Consider the following 27,744-nt stretch of genomic DNA (forward strand, 5'->3'; position numbering starts at 1 on the left):
ATCCCTAAAATCTAAAAGATGCTTCCGCTTGTAAACCGGACGTTCGCCTGTTTATCTGACCGGCGCACGGTGGGGCGAAAACGCCAAAAAGCGGTAGTAAATGGGGTTTTTTTCCTGTAATAAACCAATTAAGGATTAATAAATTTGCACAGACCTACCTCTTAGGCAATCAGAACTGGAATTTTAGAACCCTTCGTCCACTACAAAGCTGAAGGGAGCCTTTAGAAAATTGAAGAACCATGAGTGCGGGAATTTACAAAAATTGCTTTTAAGCAGTCTATTTTTTTTTTTCTTATTAAAGGCGGATATATTTAATTTCTCTCGTGTCCAACGACAGTAATAGGACGAAAAAAATGAGTACTCGAATTCTCAAACCGAGAATCGATTCTGATCAGCACCAAAAACTTGGGAATTCAAAGTTATTTTTTTCAAAACACTCTACAAAAAAATGTCCTCTTATGTCCTCTTAGAAATTAATATTTATAAGTCACTAGCTGCGTTTGCCCGGCTTTGCCCGGTTCACCTTGAAAATAAAAATTGTGTCAAGTGATGTATATTCAACAATCAGGCGTAAAAATTAAATTTAAAAAAAAAAAAACATTATAGTTTCCCTTCCAAACAATGACGACAGATATTAAAACACTTTTAAGAAATTAAATCCAGAAAGATGGATTTAAAATGCGTAACCATGGAAACACAAAATAAAATAAGTTTAAGGAATTAAAATGCAAAAGAAAATTGTTCACAATTTGAATGGAATCGAGATTTCTTAAACTTGATTTAAAAAGGCTTGTAATTTTTTTTCCTTTCGAGATAAAAGCTTATTTTTTCGACCATAGGTCGAGTTAGGTCTGGAGTAGAAAAGGTCGCTTTTTACAATGGCGTCAAAAAGAAAGCTGTGGGACAATTCCTTCACTTTTTATTCATTTATTTAATGAAGAAAGTAGTGCCTAAATTTCAACTAAGCCTAAAAAAATTCGAGCTAAAAACGCAAATAACTCCCGCCGTAATAAAGTTAGAGCATTGAAACAAATTGCGTAGAACGCGGAAAATTCTACCCTTTCTAACGATATGTAATATTAATATGTGCAAGTAATTTTTCACCCCCATATTTGAAAATTTATGTGAAAATTGGACGTAAATTGGAATAAAAAAAGAACTGTTCATCGAATTTTATTCGAACTGGTCTGCAAACCTTCTCCGGACTTAAAGGAACAAACTGTGAAAATTTCATCGCAACCGGCCGGGTAGTTCTCGAGTTTTGCGAGTTCAAACACACAGACGCTTTTTGGGGGACTTCATTTTATACTATGTAGAGATAAAGGGTCTGTAGAAAGACCCTGAAAAGGAATTAGCTGCTTAAACTTGCGAACTTTGGACCCTGACTGAGCACAAACAAATCGAGGAAAATCCATTATAACATGCCTGTGTAAACAAACAAGCGAGAAAGGTTTAAAAACACCTTTAAGCGCTTTTTGGCGTTTTCGCCCCACGGTATGACGGGTGGAAATTGCTTCTGCATTTGAACGAAGCCATTGCCTGTTTGGTGATATTTTCATAGTTGAAATTTTAACCCTGACACCAGTGGATTAAACCTAAACTCCAGTCGATAGCGTTCATTGTTGACCACTTTTTCGTTTCTTCAATCTCCTTAAATGAAGCACTGTGCGGTCAAACAATAAAAGCTGATTAGATGATTTCATGACTTTCACAACGCCTATTCTGTCATTTTTAGGTATTTTACTACTCCACGGACATCTTCTTGAAAGCAGGACTGGATCGAGAGAAAGCGACGTACGTAACTTTAGGCACCGGCGTCATTAACGTTTTAATGACAGTCCTCAGCATGGGAATCATTGAAAAAGCTGGCCGAAAGACGTTGCTATTGGTGGGACTAGGCGGTCTGTGTCTAGTCACAGTGATGATGACAATTTTCTTGTACTTTTCAGTAAGTATTTGTGGTATATCTACACTGAATTAATGCCACTTGTCTCCGCAGGTGACAAAATTTTGCCGCTTAATCTCTCTGAGAAAAATATGGTAAAGGATATTTCTATGTTCAGTAAATTACCGCCCAATATTGTGTTTATTATGCCGGTAATTTACTGAACATACCATGCCTTGCCTTCAATCCTCGAGTTGAACCGAACTATTGCTTCGGTCACTCGTCTGGTCTGCTCTAATTCTATATTAGCTACCAGTTTCTTTGGCACTCTTGGCTCCCTTAAGAGGTTTTCCATCTCCAGCTCAGTCCTCGGAACTGCAGTCCTCGGCTGGAAATGACTGAGCTGGCGGTGTATTTCAGGTATTTCTATACTTACGTTCGACGAGCACGACCGGTTGGTTAATCACGTGACAGCAATGACGTTAGCGGTTACTAACCGGTTATTCACGAACCAATGCTTCATCGAACGCTTTTGGTTGATCACCGGTTACTTGCGCAGACATGGCGCAGACGAATAACACGCAGGTGAAAATTACTTATAATTGGTCAAAAATGTTACGTGGTTCCCTCAACCAATCAACCAGCTTAAGTTGCGGTTGACCGATAGATCAACCGGTGAGGCTCATAGAACGACATCGGAAGCAACCAGTTAAATCGGTAGCTCTCAAGAACGCTGGGCTAGCAACCGGTTACTCATCGGTCGACCGGTGAGGTTCGTCGAACGCAAGCTATGCTGGTAACGACGGGCGCTCCAACTGGAGATCTTGTGTGGTCTCTGTGATTCAACGAAAAACCTTCCACAATCGGCAAATGTTGCATGATGATTTGGTAAATTTAAAGACAATACCGCAACAGCTTAATTACCTATTCTTTAATGATGCCTAATGTCTCCTTCTTCACTTTAGATGCAAGTTTGTGCACCTGATCGTATTCTATTATCCGTTTAACTACGTAGTTTCATTCGGTAAATTGGTTATTTCTACCCCTCACAAAAATTTAAGTTTGGAGCGCCTCTGTTGGTAAACCTTTTTAAATTCATGCCGGAGATCAGGGCCCGATTAAGATATCAAGGGGCCCTAGGCCAAATACTTTTCTAGGGGCCCCTGTAAATAAACTTTATAACTTTAGCCATAGACTAAAGTAATTTCAGCCATTAAGGGGCCCCAAAATATCGGGGGCCGTAGGCCAGGGCCTAGTTGGTCTATTCAGTAATCAGGATCTGCCGGATTAACTCATTAATAAGAAGAAACACTTATTGTCATTGAAAATACGAGAAAAGAATTAAGCGCTGTAAAATTTACAGCCCATCTGAATTTCTCCAAATCAGACTAATGCAGTTCTGAAAGCACGGCATCAATAACTTGTGCGGATTTTGATCAAAGACTTCATTGATATCCCAGATAAGTCACATGGGCTCAGCCAGACCAGCTAAATGGCGTTTTACGACTCACGGGTTACTCCTCTCAAATCAGACCTGGCACCAATACAGTTTCTATTGGAGACATTTAGCTTGCTGTATGTCCCAGTTGAGTCACAGGGCCTCTACCAGACCAGCTAAAGGGCGTTTTGCGACTCACGGGTTACTCTTCTCAAATCAGACCTGGCACCAATACAGTTTCTGTTGGAGACATTTAGCTTGCTGTATGTCCCAGTTGAGTCACAGGGCCTCTACCAGACCAGCTAAGGGCGTTTTGCGACTCACGGGTTACTCTTCTCAAATCAGACCTGGCACCAATACAGTTTCTGTTGGAGACATTTAGCTTGCTGTATGTCCTAGTTGAGTCACAGGGCCTCTACCTGATCAGCTTAATGGTTTCCATCACGACTCACGGGTTACTCTTCTCAAATCAGACCTGGCACCAATACAGTTTCTATTGGAGACATTTAGCTTGCTGTATGTCCCAGTTGAGTCACAGGGCCTCTACCAGACCAGCTAAAGGGCGTTTTGCGACTCACGGGTTACTCTTCTCAAATCAGACCTGGCACCAATACAGTTTCTGTTGGAGACATTTAGCTTGCTGTATGTCCCAGTTGAGTCACAGGGCCTCTACCTGATCAGCTTAAAGGTGTTTCACGACTCCCGGGTTACTCCACCCAAATCAGATGTGGCTCCAATACAGCTGCAGTCGAAGACATTTAGCTTCCTTGATGACACAGATGAGTCACATAGTCTCAACTAGAGCCGCTACTGTTTGACCACGGATTGTATGTAATCTGGCAGTCTGCCAAGTAAAGACGATTCCATCTGATGCAATCTAGCAGGGGAAAAGGGAAAATAGCGATGGAATATTGATACACGTGTTTTATAATGTCACTAGTGCCTTATTCATTTATTGCATTCTCAGAAATAAAGTAATGGGAAACAAAGATAGTTACCATGGAAACAACAAAAAGAAAATAAACTATTTTCATTTCGTTCAGGAACGTAAAAGCAAAATGGTGAGCTCAAAACTTTGTTGTGAATCTTACTACTATTATATATGCGAAAGTTTGTCTGTATGGATGTATGGATGTTTGGATGTATGGATGTTTGTTACTCTTTCACGCAAAAACTACTGAACGGATTTTGATGAAACTTTACAATAATATAGCTTATGCATCAGAATAACACATAGGGTAGTTTTCGTCCCGTTATGGGGGGCAAAACCCCCCTTAGGGGAGCAATAAAATACAATTTTCGTATAAATTCTCTAATATAGGGATGAAAAAATACTTGCACATATTTACATTATATGTCCATCAAAAGCTCTGAGTTTTCTGCTGAAGATGGCACCTGTTCGAAATTTCTAAGTAGAATAAAAAACGAGTTATGAGCTTTTTAGTTCCATGTTCGAAGGCTTTCCTAAACTCAATACAGTATTTAGTGTATCATCTCAACTCCCTGTCGATAGCAACTATTGTTGTATTGTTGACTATCTTTGCTTTTCGTGACTGTTCAAGGCTTTTCTCAAGTCAAATCTTGAAGTAAGATTTTTGCACAAGATTGGCAAATAATACATGATTTGGCTGATCATTTTCCATTTAAACGGAACTTTAATGTAATTAATGGTTTTTATTATTATTTATGCTGATTGAACACTTACTCATTATCCAATCAACCAGCAGATCGCCAAAATTTTTGCGGAAATATTTCCGTAGCTGATGCATTTGGCAGTTATTTTCAATGTCGCTGTTTTTGAAGCCGAAGACTACGTCATAATGTTTCTCAGTTTTCACCATGTAAACAAAATATCGCCAATCAAAGAATCTTTAAAAAACTTTTTTTACTGTGTTAAATAATCCAGCAACTAAATTAGGAAAATCCATAAACAGCACAAAAACTTCCATTAATTTTTCCTTTTTGCACAATTTCAAACAATCGCCAAATGTTACTACTTATTTTGGAAACATTTCGGATGAAACTCTTTAGCGCCATTTTATGGTGACCAAAAGTATCTCAGCACCTGGCGATAATATCTTTGTAACGAAAATTAATAGATCGTTTTACAAAGTAAGGAAAGAAGGAGGGAGCATCATCGAAGGTATCCCAAAACGATTCCCGCAAATTCGGTAAAATCGCACCAAGAGCCCACAATGATTGAAATTTCCGAAAATAACTAAAGCAAGTATAAGGGGATTACGAGCAACGTCAATAGCAATACAGAGAAGGTTTTAGACTCCATGTTAAAAAAAAAAGAGTATCAACAGATTAATCTTTTTAAACATGAGAAGAATAATTTCATGTTTTGGAAATTTGTATATGCTTAAATATAGTGCTTTCGTTTCTAAATCAATACTATTTTGTCCTTCATACTTATTGCTATTTTACTTTTATGGGTAAGGAGGAAACTCTACTTTTAATCATGTCAAAAAGATGTGTTTTAAATTCTTTCACTTAAACCAGAAAAAAAAGCAAGTAACGATTTTTTCTCATAATTATTACTGACCCAGGCAACGCCGGGTATTTTTGCTAGTAAATAAATCAATTAACTTTTGCCGTGAGAATAGAGACCGAATCTACTTTAGTTTTAAAAATGTTGCTGCGAGCAAATTTTCATTTTTACAAAACTAAGGCTAAATAATAGAGATGCAAAAGTGCACATCTGAAACAAACCAATTAATACCCCTATAAACTAATAGATACGACCAGTTCCGCCTATAAACCGGATATTAGCCTTTCCATGTAATCGATGGTCAAACTGTATATAGATAGGCTGCGCATCAGCTTAAGTTTAGCCATTTTGGATCGGATTTTTCATTGTTGCACTCATAGGGTTACTACAGCAAAGTTTTGGATTTCGCCAAATCGGCCAAAAATAATATTTTATTTAACAAACAATTCACGTGCAGCTAATAATTACTCACAGTGAACAATCACCAAACGTGATAACTCGCCAGAAAGACAGCCACTCAAACACGCGCTCCGATCCAAAATGGGTAATCTTAAGCTGATGCGTCGGCTCGTATATATAGGGGCCTTAGTCTCAACCTGATCAGATTTCTGGTACCTCCCAGGTTTATCTCTCCTCAAATCAGACGAAGGAAGCCTACATTGTTCAAACCCCGAACTTTCAAAAGGACAGCTCCCCCCCCCCCCCCCTGCAAGATTGCTTTGATGCCCCAAGTCACATGGCCTCAATCTAATCACTTTATAGCTGCTTCCAGGGCTACCCTTCCTAAATCAGACGGAGATCGTTCTTACTTTTGAAAAGACGGCTTTCATCCTCAGTATGGACTTGGGTCATTGAAATGAAGCTGGGACACCAAGAAGCTTGCTTGATGTCCCAGATGAGTCACAAGGCCTCAACTTGATCAGCTACGGAAATAATGAAGGATTTGGTGGGACTCAGCCCGTACCACAAGGATGATACCACTCGTTACGGTCTAAAAATAGTCACTAATTGCGTCTTCTGGTCGTTCATATGGGAATAGTGATGTTCCGGATATCCGTATCCGTATCCGCGGATATCCGAGGAAAAATAAAGATCTGTGTCCGTACCCGTATCCGTTACTTTTTTGATGGATCTTAAACAGATCTTTTCTATTCTAAAATTTTTTAAATATTTGAATAAAAGACATAAATTCCGTTTAAATTAGGTTTCATTGCCTATTTAAATTATAAGGTATCATTTCAGAAGCCAACGGCCCTCTGAGAGATGTTTTTTTTTTTTTTTTTAAATTTTAGTTTAATGTTAGTTTTGTTATTGATATGGGGTTTCTGTTTTTCTTCATTCTTGTTTGTCCCGGCATCCTTCAAAAAAAGTGAGACAAAAGTCCCTATTTACTGTTTGTAAAAGTGTTCCCGGCTCTGTCATTTCGTCGGTCGGAGTAATTTGGGTGGAATGGTGCATTTATGCTGAAATAAAATGTGAAAAATTATTTCTAGCCTATCCAGTAGCAGCTTTACATTCTTGCTCCTGTATCCTACATCTACCGAGCAGGATAGAAATATTTTTTCATATTCTATTTAAGCATTAATGCTGCGCTGACCCGTTCCTTCCAACTCTCCCTCAGTTTTAACGGAGATTTCTTCAAACAGTAAATCATAATCTTTATTATATTTTCGCCGTAGATGAGATTTTTTGAAGAAACAGTGTTATTACAGTGACGGGAATACCTTCCGTAATAAATTTTACACTTGGATAGTTGAATTGGGCAAAAACATTTTGAGATCCGTATCCATATCTGCGGATCTTGACACTAATGATCCGTATCCGCGGATCTACTTTTTTAACGATCCGGCACATCACTATATGGGAAATCAATTTCATAGAAACTTTGTATATCCAGAATCTCATAACATTGCTTCTAGACTAGGTAAATGATCTCGAGTAGTATATCGTATTAATTCAATAAAAGCTAACGTGCTATCTGTCGGAAAAAAAGATTAAAGTTTTTTGAGAGATTATTTAAGTTCGGCGACTGACTATTCCTGAAAGAAAAGAGGAAAAGCATTGCTGAAAACTACTGAGCAATGTTTTCCCCTATTGCATATATTTCAAACTAGCAGTACCCGTACAGCGATGCTTGTGCTAAAAATTTAAAGAAAATCCGTTGAATTAAAGGAAAACAAATTATATCAAAATTACATTTGCAGTAGCTTTCAAGTGTAAAAAACTCCATAATTCATCGCCAAATTCGCGAAGCGACTTTCTAATTAAAAAGAAAATCAATTAACATACGCACAATGAATCTTTACTAATAATAAAGCTGAAAGTCTCTCTGTCCGGTTCTCTCTCTGTCTGTCAGGATCTCTCTCTGTCCGGATCTCTGACTGTCAGGATCTCTGTGACGCGCATAGCTCCTAGACCGTTCGGTCGATTTTCATGAAATTTGGCACAAAGTTTGTAGGACGGGGGGTGTGCACCTTGAAGCGATTTTTCAAAAATCCGATGTGGTTCTTTTTCGATTCCAATTTTAAGAACAAAATTATCATAAGATGGAAGAGTAAATTTCGAAATTATCACAACGTGGAACCGTAACATGGACACAAGACAATTGGCGAGAAATTCACCATGCATTATTTGTAAATATACAAGCGAACCAGAAGACATTTTAATGTTTCTACTACGGGCAAAGCCGTGAGGGTACCACTAGTTTAAAATAAAGTAATAACAGTAAAATATTCATAAGCAACAAAGGCAACTTCCTCCAAATTGTTTAACAAGAAAGTAATTGAAAAATTGTCTGGATAATGGACCTTGTGTTATAGTTGAAAATTGTCTGGAAAGCGGACCTAGTGTTATAGCAATTTCTCGAAAGAGAAGCCTTGAAAATTGGCTCAATTAGAATCGCTTATATCTCCTGTTCTAATTAATTGAGAAAAGTGGAACAAACATCATCTTGTTTGGGAAGGAAAGCCCTTTCCAACGAAATATAATGTTTGGGGGTGGGGGGATTTTTTACCCCTAATTAGCCGCAATTTTGGTTAATTAATTAATTAGAAAAAACTAATTCGAAATTTAGAATTTTGGCTTCGAGGTGCACGGGCCCGGGGTACGTTCGAATTTTTGTGCCAAGTTTCAGGCCTGTAGGGTGTAGGTGCTATGGGGTCTCCTGGCCATTGGGTACAAACAAAGAAACACCGTCACCTTTATATATATATATATATATATATATATATATATATATATATACTAGCTGCGTTGCCCGGCTTTGCCCGGTCTATTTTGAAAACAAAAATTGTGTCAAGTGACGTATATTCAACAATCAGGCATAAAAAAAAGAAAAAAAAATCATCATGCAAAATTTCCACTCCAAACAATGACGACAGATATTAAAATACTTTTAAGAAATTAAAATAAAATGAGAAAGATGGATTTAAAAAGCGTAACCATGGAAACACAAAATGAGATAAGTTTCAGAATTGAAAATGAGAAAGATGGAAATAATGGATTCAAAAAGCGTTACCATGGAAACGCAAAATAAAATGGTTGAAAACTTGAATAGAGGACAGATTTTTGAACTTCATTTAATTCGCCTGTAACTTTTTTTCTAATGGAGATAGAGGGTTAAACTTTCGACCATAGGTCGAGTTAGATCTGGAGTAAAAAAGGTAGCTCTTTTCAATGGTGTCAAAACGAAAACTGTAGGACAGTTCCTTCACTTTTTATTGATAATGTAACGGATTCGGTGCGACTTCCACTTTCTTGAAATGAAAACACAGTTCTTGATAAAAACACAGGAAATTTATTTACACTATGTACAGGAAAGATCTTCAACAACTGCTAAATTATTCATCAGCAATTAAGCAATTCTCACACAACACCGTAAACTCAACGTTTACACACGTATTTACTTCCAAATACGAAAACAACACAGCGAACTGCCTCGCAATAAACAGAGCAAAAATGCACTCAGTTCGAAATCTCCATCGAAACTAACTGTTTATCCATCGCTAACGGCTTTTATACACCGAAAAGAATTTTCCACAACATTCTTACCTCTTCGCGAAATGCGTAGACCGTTATCAACGAAAAGAAAGAAAATAGGGGTCGTATACTTTAGCCGAATGAAAAAGGGGTTGTATATTCATTACGGGAAACTATTTACAGGTTACGTTCCTACAATAATTACTATTTACAGAATTTGTAACATTGCCCCCTTCCTAAGGACTGCACGTCCCGGGCAGTACAATCCCCAGAAAGGGTGCCAAACTTCTATCACAAGTTTACAAATATACACATTAATTAATAACTAACAGATACAGAAAACACGATAATAACAAGAAATATTACTAAACATTAAAAGCAAAAATTATCTACAACTTTTATGTTATCAACCATGGTTGCTTACGTAATACTCATGAACTATGGCCATAGTATGGGGCTAACCGATCATAATGTACAACCCTAGGTTTTGCATTAGGTGATTTTTGGATCCTCACTACGACGTCATTCAGTCGGTTAAGGACTTTGTAGGGTCCATCCCAATGCGACTGCAATTTGGGTGACAGACCTTTCCGTCGGATGGGATTCCATAACCAAACCTTGTCGCCTTCGTTGAATTCATGTCCAGTAGATCTTGTGTCGTATCGGGTCTTCATCTTCTCCGCCGCGATGTTGATTCGCTCTCGTGCGAAGTTATGAACGTCTTCCAACCGGGCCTGGAGATCCTGGATGTACTCCTCAGGCGATGAAGGCGCATCCGGAGGACGACCGAAGACGAGATCACAAGGTAGCCGAAGCTCTCGTCCGAAGAGCATCTGAGATGGGGCATATCCGGTAGTCTCGTGGACAGCACTGCGGTAGGCCAGCAGGAACAAAGGTAGCTTCTTGTCCCAATCCTGTTGATTTCTGGATACCATAAGCGAGAGATTATTTAGGATCGTGCGGTTAAATCTCTCCACCATGCCGTCCGATTGTGGGTGTAGTGGTGTTGTCCTAGTTTTCTCAATTCCGAAAATTTGACATAGGCCCTTAAACACAGCAGAGATGAAATTCCTCCCTTGATCGGAATGAATCTGCAAAGGTGTTCCATATCTCGAGATCCAGTGTTGGACCAGAGTCTCTGCTACGGTGGTAGCCTCTTGATCTGGAATGGGATATGCTTCCGGCCATTTGGTGAAGTAGTCGATGGAAACAAGAATGTATTTGTTCCCATCAGCAGTTCTTGGTAGAGGACCCAGGATGTCAATCCCAATTCGTTCGAAAGGAGCTCCAACGTTGTACAGATGTAGCTTCCCTCTGCTTCTCTTCTTCGGTCCTTTACGAGCAGCACAGGCGTCACAAGAATGGCACCACTTCTCCACGTCATCCTTCGCCTTGCTCCAGAAGAAGCGCTCCCGAACTTTATTGAGGGTTTTCAAGACACCAAAATGTCCTCCAGTCGCACTACTATGTATTTCTTTCAGAACATCTGAAATCCTTGATCGGGGAAGTAGTAACTGCCACCTAGATGTTTTGCCGTTGTCAGATTCCCATTTCCGGTACAGTACGCCGTTCCGTAAATGGAGCGAGTTCCATAAAGCCCAGTATCTTTTTGTTGCAGGACTGAAGATGGAAACGTCCTGCCAGCTAGGGCGCCGACTGTCACTTTCCATGAACTCCAAAATTGGTTTTATGTCGGGGTCTTCAAGCTGATCTTTTCGAACTTGGTCGTCACTCCATGGATCAGGTTCTGATGATATTGGAGTCACTGTCACCTGATAGGCGGTAGGGCTAGTCGTTCCATACTGTTTCTCGATTCGGGAACAATAATTGCAGTTCTCAGGACAGGGTCTCCTTGATAAAGCGTCAGCATTACCGTGAGATAACCCTTTTCGATGCTTGATCTCCATGTCATATTCCTGGAGCCGCTGTATCCATCTGGCTATCTGGCCTTCCGGATTTTTGAAGTTCAAAAGCCAAGTTAATGAGGCATGATCTGTCCGAAGCAGAAATTTTCGGCCGTAGAGGTAATGATGGAAGTGTTCTACAGCTTTCACTATGGCCAGTAACTCCTTTCTGGTGACGCAGTAATTTCGCTCCGACTTTGATAAGCATTTGCTCCAGTAAGCGATGACATGTTCATTTCCGTCAATTTCTTGGGATAAAACAGCTCCGATGCCCTCGTTGCTCGCATCAGTGTCCAGGATGAAGGATTTTTCAGGCTGAGGATAGGCGAGGATAGGCGTTGATGTTAAAGCCTCCTTCAGTCGTAGAAATGCATCTTCGCATTCTTTGGACCATTCGAACTTTTGCTTGCTCTCCGTCAGCTTATGCAAAGGTCGTGCAATGTTGGAAAAACCCTTTACAAACTTCCTGTAGTAGGTGCAGAGCCCCAGGAAACTTCGCAGCTGATGGATGTTTTCGGGACGACTCCAACTCCTGACCGCAGATACCTTCTCTGGATCGGTTTGTACACCCTCAGAAGAGATGATGTGACCAAGGTAGTTCACTTCCCGGCGGAACAAATTACATTTGGACGGGCTTAACTTCAGATTGGCTTCCTTAAGCTTTTGCAGCACCTTCCTAAGATTTGCCAGATGTTCTTCGAAGCTGCGTCCCACGATGATGATATCGTCTAAGTAGACCAGACAGGATTCGTAGGAAAGTCCTCTTAACACTGTCTCCATAAGACGTTCGAACGTAGCTGGTGCATTGCAGAGGCCGAAGGGCATCACTTTAAACTGCCATAAGCCTTGTCCAGTTGTAAACGCTGTCTTCTCTCGGTCATCAGGGTGTATCTCAACCTGCCAGTAGCCGCTCTTCAAGTTCAGGGTCGAAAACCACTTGTGTCCGGAAAGAGTGTCTAAGGTGTCGTCTATCCGTGGAAGAGGGTAACTGTCTTTCTTGGTGATTTCATTCAGTCGTCGGTAATCGACACAAAATCTGGTGGAGCCATCTTTCTTTCGGACCAAGACGATGGGAGAGGCCCAAGGACTGGATGACGGTTCGATTACATCATTCTCCTTCATCTCTTTCAGGAGGGTCTCAACCTCTTCCTTCTTGGCGAACGGTAGTCGTCTTGGATGCTGTTTAATAGGGGGGTGTTCTCCAGTGTAGATCCTATGCTGCGTTAAATTCGTACGGCCAACATCCTCCGATGTAGATGAAAACAGATGCTTGAAGTCATCCACCAATTGTTCCGCAGCAGTTCTTTGGTCTTTCGTTAATGGTGCACTCCCAATTAACTTCGATGTCAAGGACTCAGAAGACACAGTCTCGGGGGAATTGATTCCTCTAATGATGCAGTTTACTGGAGTACAAGTTGCTAACACTTCACCTTTCCGGATATTCCTTGGCCTTTCACTCACGTTGGCGACTCTCACGGGAATTACATCCTTAGAAAGGTCCACAAGCGTAGAGGCTACCAGCACTCCTTTTAGGCTATTGCTTAGGTTAGGGTATTCAATGAGTCCAAATCGAAAACTATTGGTTTCTTCAATGGAGCCAGGTATTAATGATTCTGACCTTGAGGGAATCGATAAATCTGTTTGGGCAATTATTTGATGAGCGGATTTTACATCACTTTCTGCGGGAAAGACTGCTATGTCTTCTCTCGTCGAGTGCAGCTCGTTAGTCTTGAAGTCGAGAGTGAAGTCATATTTCTTCAAAAAGTCCAATCCGAGAATAAAGGGGTCCGTGATATCAGCGACGAATGCCGTATGATGGTAGGTAGCATTCCCAAACACTATTTCCAAGTCCACTTTACCGTCAATCTCGATTTTGTCACCTGTCACAGTCTGGAGACTTACGCGTGGCGATGTCCACAGCAGTTTCAATCCAAATTCACGAGCCACATCTGTCCTAACGATTGTCACATTGGCTCCAGTGTCGACAATCAGTTTGCAAGGATTCCCATTTACATGGGCGTAAATGAAAAGTCCATCACTGCCACTACTAGAAGAGGAAATCTGCAGAGCTCTGGTGGTGGTGATTTCCTTCCCTCGCGTAGCTTGGCGAGCCGGACATCTCCTTCGCAGGTGTCCTTCACTACCGCATTTCCAGCACTTCTGCTCCTGTTTCTTTTGGGCTGTTATGCTGCTCAGATGTCTTGCCAAGTCACCGAGTTGTCTCTCGAGTTCAGCGAGGTGGGGCGACCTGGAATCAGACTCTTCAGCTTCCAGAGTTCGGATGGGATGGCGATCCACACGGGTTGCTTGCTGGGCGGCCTCCAACTTCATCGCATACACAACAGCAGAATTCAGGTCTTTGACATCCGCCATCCGTAGAGCTTTCTGGATTTCCGGATCTCGAACCCCGTCGATGTAATAGTTGAGTGCCAGGTTGTCTCGAACATCCGCAGGACAGTCGCAAAAAGCAAGATGAGACAGTCTCTCGATGTCCGCCGCTAGCTCTTGCAGGGTTTCCCCGGTTTTCTGGAAACGGGACTTCAACTGGAGTCGACTGAAATCTTTCTGGCACTTCTCACCGAAGCGAAGCTCCAACGCAGATGTGAGGGCGGCGAAATCCAGGCGCTGGCTGTCCGGAAGGGTCTGAAGAATGTCCGCTGCGTCACCTCTCAGGGATGCTGCAAGATGGCAGGCCTTGGTAGCAGAGTCCCATCCGTTCGCTTCCGCCACTATCATGAATTGGGTTTTGTACACCTGCCACGAAGTTTTCCCATCAAATGTGGCAAGTTTAATGGACGGTCGAGCAACCGATGTGGGAGCGCCAAACTGTACAGAGCTGCTTTCCGCGGTCGCCAATCTCCTTTCCACGTCCTTAAAGATCTCTTCTTTAAGTAGATGAAATCTTCTATCTTCATCTTCAAATTTATTTTCTACAGCATGGAATCGGCTTTCAACGGTATCAAATTTTTCTTCAATTGCATCAACTCGATGCTCTATGTCATTAAATTTATTTTCCATCACAGTCTTTACCGAAATAAGGTCATTTTTAATTTCTTCTTGGTTAGACGTTAAGTCCTTTTTCAGCACCGTTAAGTCCTTTTTCAGCACCGTTAAATCGCTTTTTAACTGGTCTTGATTTGCCAACATACTTGCAGTCAGATCACTTTTTAATTGTTCTTGATTAGCCGCCATATCATTTTTTAATTGTTCTTGATTTGCAGTAAAACTTGCAGTCAAATCACTTTTTAATTGGTCTTGATTAGCCGCCAATTCATTTTTTAATTGTTCTTGATTAGCTGCCATATCATTTTTTAATTGTTCTTGATTAGCTGTAAAACTTGCAGTCAAGTCACTTTTTAATTGTTCTTGATTAGCCGCCATATCACTCTTCACAGAGTTGATTGCATCAAGCAGTTGTTTTAATTGTTCATCCATTGCGCGAGTAATCACCATACAAATAAAGTCAAACTTAAAAAGTCTTTATGAAAAAATGTCCAAAGTCACACTTACTGCAAGAAAGTCCTGAAGTAGCCCCACGTTGGGCGCCAAATTGTAACGGATTCGGTGCGACTTCCACTTTCTTGAAATGAAAACACAGTTCTTGATAAAAACACAGGAAATTTATTTACACTATGTACAGGAAAGATCTTCAACAACTGCTAAATTATTCATCAGCAATTAAGCAATTCTCACACAACACCGTAAACTCAACGTTTACACACGTATTTACTTCCAAATACGAAAACAACACAGCGAACTGCCTCGCAATAAACAGAGCAAAAATGCACTCAGTTCGAAATCTCCATCGAAACTAACTGTTTATCCATCGCTAACGGCTTTTATACACCGAAAAGAATTTTCCACAACATTCTTACCTCTTCGCGAAATGCGTAGACCGTTATCAACGAAAAGAAAGAAAATAGGGGTCGTATACTTTAGCCGAATGAAAAAGGGGTTGTATATTCATTACGGGAAACTATTTACAGGTTACGTTCCTACAATAATTACTATTTACAGAATTTGTAACAATAAATTTAATGAGGAAAGAAGTGCCTAAATTTCAGCTAAGTCTAAACAAATTCGAGCTAAAAACGTAAATAACTCCCGTCGCAATTAAGTTAGAGCGTTGGAACAAATTGCGTAGAACGCAGAAAATTCTTTCCAACGATATATAATATTACTAATTGCGAGTAATTTTTCATCCCCATATTCGGGAATTTATGTGAAAATTGGGCCTAAATTGGAATAAAAAATGAACTATTCTTCGAATTGTTTACGAACTGGTCTGCAAACCTTCTCAGGACTTAAAGGAACAAATTGTGAAAATTTCAGCGAAATCGGCCGGGTAGTTCTCGAGTTTTGCGAGTTCAAACACACAGACGCTTTTTGGACACTTCATTTTGTACTATGTAGAGATAGATCAACTTAGTTCATTTGCGAACCAAATGTAATCGTTAATTACCATATATCAGCTACTTATATTAAACTATTGTTTCCAGAAATATTACCAATGGGCAACATACGTCACCATTTTTTGGATATTAGTATTCATCGTCTTCTTTGCTGTTGGTCCAGGTAAGTTGAGTTTTAGCTAAAATCCTGACTAAAGTTATCATGCAATTTAAATTCAGTTTTTAATCAGTCACTAATATAATCATAAATCAACCCAGCATATGTTTGGCCTCCTGTTACAAAGAAGGGGTAAAATAATTTTTAACACACCAATCTACAGATTAGGGCGTTCTTCCCCTTCAGACCTGGTGCCCGGTATACCGGACATACACTTTAAACAGCTGCTAATCGTTTAATAATTGATTTAATTAGTTGATTTTTTTTTTTTTTTTTTGGTAGTTGACTCTTTACGTTCTACTTATTATAATCTGAGAAATAATTTTTCGTTTTGGGATTGACAACACTGACATATAAGGATTGAGAGGTAGAGAGTGGCTCATTTTTCCAACCATGGATTTTCATCTGAAAAGCGAGGTTTTTTTCCTGATTTTTTTAAAAATATATAATTTCTAATTAATCGTTTCAAACGCTTATATTATGTTTTATAATTGTTTGTAGAACATTTTACAATGAAGTTTGTTCGGTATTTTATCGTTTTTGTATATGAAATATTGATTTGAAAAATATGAGTCCGGAATATTGGACGTGCCATAACTATTTTAATTTTTCTCCTATAAACTCAAAATTTTGTCTATAAGATACCCTTTACCTGTGTACCAAATATCAACATTTTTGGTCCGGTATTTCATAATTCCGACTGAAGGGGTTAAGAAACCATAAAACTTTGAAAAGTACTTCTGGCGCGTAACGTAAATTCTATGTGAATGGAATATAAAAGATGATACTGAAAACAGTTTTTTATCGTATACTCAACTAATGATTCTGGCCTTTTCTACTCTATAATGTATCAAAATTACAAATTTTAATACTTGTTTATATGTTAGATATAGTAGAACTTCAATTATCCGGACTCAAATTTTCCGAGTCTCTAATAGGGTAATTTTCGATTTTTCAATTTAATTTTTATATCATAGAGTAACGTGTATGAACATCATAGGTGAAAAAAAATTGCGATACGATAAGTAGTTTTTTTTTTTAATTAATTTTTAAAGTTCAAGCGCTTGTGACATCAAATGGCACAGGAAGTGACGCCATGTGCACTTCCGCCGAGGGAGAAGCCGAAGGACATGCAGTTGGCTTCGAAGACGAAACGTAAGGTTTACCTCCTCGCATTTAACTCCTCGCGTTTCTGGAACATTAAACCTCTCATCCTCTCGGAAATATCGGAATACCATCATTGATGTTACTTGAGGAAGATAATAGATTGTGCTTTAACGAATCCGGCCTCCATAGTATGTTCAAAAGGATTATTGAATTTCTAAAAAATAAAAATATCAGCGCGCTCAAAATGTCCCTTGCGAAAACATGGGATCTTCGGCGGAAGGCTGCCCATTAGTGCCCAGTGACGTAAGCTCGTGACGTTTCAGAAGAGCGCACTTTTGCGCGTGGATTTTTAAAAATTCATTAAAATTCAATCACGGTGTTTTAAAATTCGGCGATGGTGAATATTTTAGTTTTGAGGGTCAATTAACAATATCCAATAGTCAAAATATGAACATTTAATAGGTTGCAATTTCAGAGCAAAATTTCAAAAAGGAAAAATTGAGACAGAAATTTCCTCCAAATCGCAAAATAATGATTCTGTCACAGCGCTATTAACTCGACGAAACTAGTCAAACAGTTTGCATTGACCACGATATTCAGGAAGCAATGACTTTCAATTAAAGTACGAAACGTACATACTGTACTTATGTACAGCAATTGAATTGTAAGTAAGCTTAACACGTAAGAGTCTTACCTTTTCAATTGGTTAATTAAAAGCTGTCTTTTTTAAAAGTAGTTTTTTTCTCTCATTTTCAACATACATTCAATAATATGTACCCTTTATTCGAAAAAAAAAACAGTCATCGGAATCCTTGATTATCCGAATGAGGTACAGTTCCAGTCTGTACTAATATTATAAAGAGAGAGGGTGGATTTTTGTGTGTTTATATGTTCGAGTTAATCTCTGGAACCACTGCACCTAAAGTAAGAAAAACAACGTTAAAAAAAGCACAAATTTGCCAGTTGCAGCAGACACGTGTTTCGGCGTTACAGGGAACGCCTTTTTCAATGCAAAAAGTAATGAACTTATGGATGAAAAGGGCTTTTGTCGGATGTTTTTCTTACTTTACTGTTCAGCACAAAGGTATTTATTTATCTCACTGCACCTATTTGAAAAATTCCTTCACTATATGAAAGGTGTTTTCTTACTGAGTGGCATAGGCTATAATTCAAAAAAATCCGATATATAGTCCTTTTTTTTATTCCAATTTAGGTCAAAATTTCACATAAATTCCCGAATATGGGAGAGAGAAATTACTTGCACTTATTAATCTATACTAATATTATAAAGAGAGAGGACGAATTTTTGTGTGTTTATATGTTCGAGGTAATCTCCGGAACCACTGCACCTATTTAAAAAATTCTTTCACTGTATGAAAGGTGCTTTCTTACCGAGTAACATAGGCTATAATTCGAAAAAATCCGATAAATAGTTCTTTTTTTATTCCAATTTAAGTCCAAATTTCACGCAAATTGCCTATTATTGGTTAATAAAGGGGTGAAAAATTACTTGCACATATTAATGTTAGATATCGTTGAAAAGGGTAGAAATTTCCGTTTTCTAAGCAATTTGTTTCGATGCTCTAACTTCATTACGACGGGAGTAATTTGCGTCTTTAGCTCGAACTCTTTTAGGCTTAGATGAAATTTAGGCACTACTTTCTTCATTAAATCTATCAATAAGAAGTGAAGGAATTGTCCCACAGTTTTCTTTTTGACACCATTGAAAAAAGCGACATTTTTTACTCGAGAAATATCACGACCTTTGGTCGAAAAAATTAGCTTTTATCTTCAAATGAAAAAAAAAGGTTACAAGCGTTTTTAAATCAATTTCGAAATACGTCACTTTGATTCATTTTGTCAACTATTTTATTTTCACGTTTCCACGGTTACGCTTTTTGAATCCATTGTTTATTACCTCAGCTTGCATGTAATATCTTAAAGTTATTTTATTTCCTGTTTCCATGATTACGCTTTCAAAATCCATCTTTCGCATTTTAATTTCTTAAAAGAATTTTAATATCTGTCATCAATGTTTGGAAGAAAAATTTTGCATGATGTTTTTTTTTTTCTTTTATTTAAGCCTGATTGTTGAATATATGTCACTCGACACAATTTTCATCCTCAAGGTAGACCGGGCAAAGCCGGAAAACGCAGCTCTTAATGTATAAAGATTTGAAAGCTACTGTTAATGTGATCATATACCTTTTTGTTTGTTTAGCGAAACATTTATTATTGCCAAAGAAAAAACATCCGCATCACTCGCAAAAGGACTGGGTTCCGGTAGCGTGGTCGCTTGGCGCGTTAGGCGCTCAGCAGTTCAGTCTAGGACTATTGTTTTAAAGCAACCGTAAATGTAATTCTTTGTTTTGGCGACTTGTTTTGAAAGAAAAGGAATTTTTGATTTGTTTTTATCCGAGTACGACATCTTCTTTTTTTCTGACGATGATTTTTGAATGTTCCATTGGATGATTTTTTTTTTCTTCGTTACACGGATGGATTATGATAGCGTGGTTGCTGGGCGAGTTTAGCGATAAACAATAGAGTTGCCTAACTATTTTTACATTTGAAAGATATTATTTGATTTTTTTTTTTTTTTATTTGGCGAAATATTTTAAATTGCAGTAAAAACCTCTTCACTCGCTAAATAGAGTTTTAAAGCAACTCTAAATCTAATTTAATGATTTGACAAAAAGTTTTAAATTCCAAAGAAACTTTAATATTTTTTTTTTGAGCAATCACGATTGCTTATTGTTCTTATTCGACCGTCCTTGGCGTTGTGGTTCCTTTTTCAGCTTGGACCAGGGGCCTCTGCAGCACCACCGCCCACCGTCCTCTGCAGGCGGCGCGGCTGCTCCGGTCCTGAGCTATTCGCTTCTCCTGGTCGGAGGCGTCCATGTCCTACACACACGCACGTTCACTCACATAAACGCGCCTTTACACACATACACACACATGTACGATCATACACATTGGTCTTCGCACACACACAAGCCTACACATGCACGCACTCGCGCCTACACATACACACACGCCTGCACACACACACACACACTCACACGTAACCGCCCAGGAGGAGGCGTAGGCTTGGGGGGACAGGAGCTGTTTCTAGAAACAATAGCCCCCAATGAGTAGGACCCTGTCGCAACTCGTGATTGCGAAAAACATAATTTGAATTCAAAATTTCAGAATTATTTTTTTTTTTTTTTGAAAAGGTGTGTACGCATTTTATACAAAGTAAAATGATTATTTCACATCAGAGGGGGAGAGGGCTTTTTTTTATTCAGCGGACTTCCATTAAATTTTTAGCACGGACATCGCTGTGCGGGTACTGCTAGTCGATTAAAATATTTGGATACCCTTAAAAAAAAGGACTGTTCTCATCTATATACATAAATGGCTACTGCTGTATGCATGTCCAGGGTAAACTTCAAAACTACTTTACCGATTTTAACCCTTTTTTCACCACAGATAGTTACAGTATCAGGGAGCACCATAGGCTATAATTTATTTCTAAAAAACTTAGTTTAAAAAAGTTATGATGGAAAACAGTAAGTTTCATGTAATTTCCCCATTAAAGGATTAAGGCGTCGGAACCGGGGGAGCTGGGGGAGCTTGAGCTCCCCCTGGAATATTTCAAACCGGCTCAGCTCCCCCGGAAAATTCTAGCACTGCAGCTTATTGCCATACATTGATTTCCTCAAACCTGATTTCAAAAATGTGATCTGCCTTTTCTAGGAATTTCGGAATTTCCACCCAATAAGCAACAAGAGCAGGGGGCAGACGGAGTGGTCAGTGCACTTGAATTCACCTTCACCCTTTTTTTACTGTTAAAACATCTCTTGATTCCAGAAATGCGGAAAAGTGGGCTCTACCCCGCGGCCTGCGAAAATCAGTACCAGTACCAATATGAATTTGCTCCTCACCTTGAGCTCGTGTTTCGGCTTTCGAGAGCGGCATTGCAGTTCAGTTCATATTCTTATTAGTTTTGCATGCGGTTTTTTTGTCCAATGCGGTGGCGAATCCAGAATTTTGTTCTGGGGGCGGCTGAGGCAGTTAAAATTCTTGCTGAGGTCTCCTTGTCATTACCAAAGTTAATCGATGTAAACGAAAGTGTTCTGTATCATTATCTCCTAATATTTAGGGGTGTTAATGACTAATGAATCTTTCTGAGTTATAATTGAAATTGTCTAAAATTTGGTACTCAGTGTTAAAATTCTAAATTTTAAATGTATATTCAAAGTTTTTTCATTCGTTTAGACATATTTGTTATGCAATTTGAAGGCAAAATTTTCAATTCTTGTTAAGGATGCAAAACAATTACTCTGACAAGGTGATGTAAATGAAATAGAAGAAAGAAAAGCTGAAAGATGTTAAACAAATAGTGAACAGCGAGAAAGAAGACAAAATTTTAAGAATTGATATTAAACACGAAAATTAAAGAGAGAGAAAGAAAAAAAAACAAGTAGCTATTATATCTACACTTTTTTCTCCTTTCCTTCTTTCAGTGAGTAAATGTATCAATATTTGGAACAGGTAGGGGAAAAGTTCAGAAATTTGAAGGGAAATTTCGGAAAAGTAACACTTCTGTTACTATCGCAAATTTGTGTATCAACCTTAAGAAGAGCGAAAACAAATTAATTGATAAAAATAGAATAGATGTAGGAAATTATATATATATTTTTTAACATTAAGATGCATAGAGGGTGAAAGAATTTATTTCTGGTATGGGGGTGGCTGCAGCCTCATAGCCCCCCCCCCCCCCCCCCCCCCCCCCCCCCCCCCGCCCCTGGATTCGCCATTAGTCCAATGATCACAAAAAGAGATAATAATGAGCCAGTTTGGCATTTAAATATGAATAACATGGAAGGTGCTCCAGACATGACTGAAAAAAGGTTACTAAGGTTGTTTGTACTTGTTCAAATAATGTTGAACTTGTTCAAATAATTTCAACTTTCCAAAAACTTACAGTGGCTCCCAAAAGTATTCGTACACTTACGATTTTCAATGAAATACGCCATTATCGATTCGTTAAAATTAATATTTTGGAACGGGTATTTAATTATAAGATCTATGATTTATTTTTTGACAAAACTACATGAAAATTGTTATTAACATAATAAAACTTGATTTTTAAGAAATCAATAATCAAAAAGTGCCAGAAACTTGATCTTACAAAAGTCTTCGTACACTTTGAAAAAAATGTCAAAAAACTAGTAAGTAATCTAACTTTTTACTAAGTTATTATTTAGTAAAATACAGGGTTGGCAAGTTTCTGCCAAGGCGGTTAAAACTACTGGTAGAAACCGGTTAAAACCGGCATGACAAAAACCACTTTCTGCCACTTTGCGGCAGAAACTGGCAAAAACTCACAAAATGAAAAATTTATTCTTGATATACAACAGAAAATGCATGGAAAAAATAATTGTTAACTAAAGTACTGTAATTTTATTACAAAATTATCACAATTCAAAATCAAATGTTACATTGTTTGGACCTTGCAATTGCCTCTTAGAAAGGGTGGTTTCAAAAATCTAAACAGGTTCTCAATTTACTACTCACAAATGAGAAGTTTTAGAATATTCTTAAAACAGAAGAGCTAGCAGACAATGCATGAAGGAGCAAGCAATGTTCGTGAAACTTTCATCTATTGTATAACTGGTCCACCGTGGTAACTGGGGTTGCGGTAAAAATTTGACTGGAAAAATAAGTTTGGAGAAATGGGGCCAATTTGTTTTGCAAAGCTGTGACATCAGGTACAAAATTTAGGCAAGTAAAATTCTGGCACTTTCTTCTTGAAGCAAATGACATGATAATTTCAATCACAAACAATTTAGAGGAAGCATATAAGTGAGCAAATTACAATCAGTAACGTCTGTTTAATTCTGTATGTCACTCCTCTTTCCTAAGCACCCCTGTATGATTTTTTATCCTTTGTTAAATTAATCCAAATACTACGAGCCTCTGCAATTGGAAAGTTCCCTTTCTGAACTAAATCAAGGACACTAGCATGGGATTATATTTTTTTAAATGATGAAATGATGTTTAATTTTTTAGTTTACTTAAACAAATATCATTTACTAATTACTTGAGGTATTAAAGACATTTTTAAGTTTTTGCCAGTCTCTGCCGGTTTTTACCGGTTATAACCAGTTTCTGCCACTGGCACGGCAAAAAAGCCAACCCTGGTAGAATATCATGCAGTATCAGCAACAGCTTTTAAACGTCTGGATAGAGATTTCATTGTTTTTTTTTTTCTTTCTTTTTTTTTTTTTTTTTTTTTTTTGAACAATTTCTGAGTAAGTGTTCAGCCGCACTTCGAGTCTTACTGTTTCTAATTCGTTTTCCGTTTCAATAGTGTATTTTCATAATATATCCACTAGATATCTCCAAATATGTTCTATTAAGTTTAAATCTGGCGATTGAGGGGATATTTCTAAGCTTAATGACAATATTTGAGGCATCAAACGCAAACGTGTGCTTCTTATCGTTATCTTGATTAAAAAAACGAAGTTGTTTCCGATTGCCAAATTTTGGGCTAATAATTTAAAATTGTTTTTAAAAATATTTCACTGAATAGCATGATTCATCGAAAAATTTCAAACTTCCAAGTCCTTCACCCTCACACAAGAACACCTTCACCGTCCTGATTAACTGATCCCAACTAAGTTCTTTAGATTTAATTTCTCATTTTTTTTTCTATTTACAATTATGCAACAATTTAACCCAAAATGTTGAATTTATTTTTATTTTTAAGTAAGACGTTGTTCCAGAATTATTATCATTGATTTTAAGGCGGAAAACGTAAGCTTTCTGTTTTTCGCACGAACAAGAAAATTTCTGCAGGAAGAGGTCCCATTTAATCCAGGTAATCAGAGAACTTGGCGAATAATTTTAGGGGAAAATCAAACGAAAATGTTTCATTCAATTCAGCAGAAAATTTTTCATCACTCAATTTATATATATTTGTATATAAATTGTATTTTTCCATCATTTTTTTAACTGTAAATCTCCGATCACGCTTTGTTAACTTTGCATTTGACATTTTCTTACCTTGCTTTCGATCCGATTCTTGTCTTTAAAGCATTTTATCAAGCACTTCACTATAGAATGGTATAAATCCACTAATTTGGAGACATTTCAAACCAATTTACGGCTACTGAGAGAGAAAAAACATCGAATTTCGAATTGTGTTTTTGGTTTATGAGCATAGCTGCCATTTAAAAATAATAAGCAGAATATTAGGGCATAAATAAACAAAAAGTTAAACCCAAATGACTTTACAGTGTGTCATCACAATGCAAAAATAATAAAAAAACAATTTATGATAATTTTAATCATGAATTTATTCGAAAATATTTCAGTGTGCGATGTTTTTTGTGGCGTATTTTTTTCTCTGACCCTTCGTTTTTTGACAAATTTCAAAAATAAAATCTGGCAGTATTTTGAAAAAAACTACTGGGTTTTATTCAGAATGGCATAGGAATAATGTGAAAAAAAAAGGACTTCATATTAGAATTCAGTTTCGCGTTACTTTGATTTTACTACAAAATTTCAAGGTGTACGAACACTTTTGAGAGCCACTGTATCTCATTTTTAAGTTATCTGACCCCTCAGATTATACTTTACGAAGTTACAGTTATTCTTGTTTTTTGAGCAATCACGATTGCTTATTGCTTTCATTTGACTGTTTTGATGTGCTATCATTTTATTTTCCCGCCAGCACCCTCTGCAGCACCACCGTCGACCGGCCTCGCGATGATGTTCCTCTAGCGAAAACCATCTCCAGGTAGCGTCAATATCCTACACTTACACGCATACATACACGCACGTACAAACACATACACATACATACACCTACACATCCATACACCTACACACATACACACACACGCATACATACGGACATATACACACACACCTAAACACAACTACCCACACACTCATGCCTGCACACAGACACAAACACATATGCCCACACACACATACACATTCCCCTCCCCTACCACAAACACTCATACACACAACTACCCACACACTCATGCCTGCACACAGACACAAACACATATTCCTACACACACATACACATTCCCCTCCCCTACCACAAACACTCATAACACACAACTACCCAGACACTTATACCTGCACACAGACACAAACACACACGCCTACATACACACACACACTCGTGATTGCGAAAAACATAATTTGAATTCCAGATGTCACAATTCAAATCAATTTTTTTTTTTTTTTTTTTTTTGCTTTCTCAAAATTACAATTTTTTCATCACTTACAGATATATTTTTATGCCAAAATTGTGACCTTTCATCTATTATTGCAGAAAAAAAGCCAACAATATTTTATAGTTTCTATCAAAAACTCAAAGACTTTAAACTAAAAATTTATCTGAACAATATAATATATAGTGAATAATTCATTTTAACACATATCCAACGTTCTGTTTTTCTGCCCTCCTGTTTCATCTATTCCCCTTTTTCTAGTTCTCAGAAAATAAGAAAGTCGTCTAAATGCTACGCTGTCGAAGCCTCCCCTTTCCTCCAAAATTATTACAGAGCCCCTCAAATTTTGTTTTCAAGGCTCAATTCCCTGAAAATTTCCGGAAGAGAGTCTTTTGAATGCCTTGCCCTCCAACAACATGGGAGATTATGTAATATTCCGTTTTTGGGACTTCAATTTCAAAAAAATTGCTGGACCCCCTAACGCCAACAAATATGAACCACAGTCGCGTTTTTCAGCAACTACAATTTCGAAAAAATTAAGAAACCTCTGAACCTTTTCTGATTACATCATTGAAAAACGCTCTCTATTAGGACTTCAATTTTGAAAAATCTCCAGAGTAGAGCCCTAATACAGCCTTTTCCACTGCCAATCTTTGAAGGTTGTCTACAATTACGTTTTTAGGACTTCCAATTCGAAATATTGGGACGGAGATGTAAATCGTTCGAAAAATCGATCGAGGAAAATCCTTCGAGTCATATTTTCACTAAAGGCAACAAATATGGTATATGATCGCGTTTTAAGACATTAATTTCGAAAATTTTTCAGGGAGGGTATTCAAACACCTTTTCTCCCCTTAACATTATCAAAGATCACTTATAAGTTCGATTTTAGAATAAGAATTTTGAAAATTTTCTGGGAGAGACCCAGAAAAACCTCTATTTCTACGTGCTCATCTTCGAGTACTAACCGACTCCTTTTCAAAACCAGAAGTTTAATCACCCCATTCTCTCCGTAAACAATTGTATATATACAATATTCAATAAGAGATGGAAGCTTCGAAGCCATTTTTTTGTGGGGGAAAACGTTTAAAAGCCTCCCTCCCCCCGCCAGCCCCCCAAAAAATTATTTTTTGGTTGCGCCCCTGCTTCTGCCCCTTGGATTCCAGACACTTCTTATACTGTGTCCCAGCTCCCCCTACTTCTACAAAGTTCCTACGCCTCTGAAAGGTTACAAGCGTTTTTAAATTAATTTCGAAATACGTCACTTTGATTCATTTTGTCAACTATTTTATTTTCACGTTTCCACGGTTACGCTTTTTGAATCCATTGTTTCTTACCTCAGCTTGCATGTAATATCTTAAAGTTATTTTATTTCCTGTTTCCATGATTACGCTTTCAAAATCCATCTTTCGCATTTTAATTTCTTAAAAGAATTTTAATATCTGTCATCAATGTTTGGAAGAAAAATTTTGCATGATGTTTTTTTTTTTTCTTTTATTTAAGCCTGATTGTTGAATATATGTCACTCGACACAATTTTCATCCTCAAGGTAGACCGGGCAAAGCCGGGAAACGCAGCTCTTAATGTATAAAGATTTGAAAGCTACTGTTAATGTGATCATATACCTTTTTGTTTGTTTAGCGAAACATTTATTATTGCCAAAGAAAAAACATCCGCATCACTCGCAAAAGGACTGGGTTCCGGTAGCGTGGTCGCTTGGCGTGTTAGGCGCTCAGCAGTTCAGTCTAGGACTATTGTTTTAAAGCAACCGTAAATGTATTCTTTGTTTTGGCGACTTGTTTTGAAAGAAAAGGAATTTTTGATTTGTTTTTATCCGAGTACGACATCTTCTTTTTTTCTGACGATAATTTTTGAATGTTCCATTGGATGCTTTTTTTTTCTTCGTTACACGGATGGATTATGATAGCGTGGTTGCTGGGCGAGTTTAGCGATAAACAATAGAGTTGCCTAACTATTTTTACATTTGAAAGATATTATTTAATTTTTTTTTTTTTTTTATTTGGCGAAATATTTTAAATTGCAGTAAAAACCTGTTCAATCGCTAAATAGAGTTTTAAAGCAACTCTAAATCTAATTTAATGATTTAACAAAAAGTTTTAAATTCCAAA

At 37.9% G+C, this 27,744-nt stretch overlaps 1 protein-coding gene across 1 annotated transcript in view; it reads left to right on the forward strand.

The window, feature by feature from the left end:
- Nucleotides 1–27,744, forward strand: part of LOC129219793 (solute carrier family 2, facilitated glucose transporter member 1-like) — a 57,488-nt gene that overhangs the window by 20,085 nt on the left and 9,659 nt on the right. Inside the window, exons 7-8 of the mRNA XM_054854095.1 lie at nucleotides 1,736–1,948; nucleotides 16,199–16,274. Of these exons, the coding sequence (XP_054710070.1) occupies nucleotides 1,736–1,948; nucleotides 16,199–16,274 (289 nt within the window). The remainder of the gene's footprint in view (nucleotides 1–1,735; nucleotides 1,949–16,198; nucleotides 16,275–27,744) is intronic.

The sequence above is a fragment of the Uloborus diversus genome, chromosome 4 (genome assembly GCF_026930045.1).
Source record: "Uloborus diversus isolate 005 chromosome 4, Udiv.v.3.1, whole genome shotgun sequence".
Lineage (NCBI taxonomy): Eukaryota > Metazoa > Arthropoda > Arachnida > Araneae > Uloboridae > Uloborus > Uloborus diversus.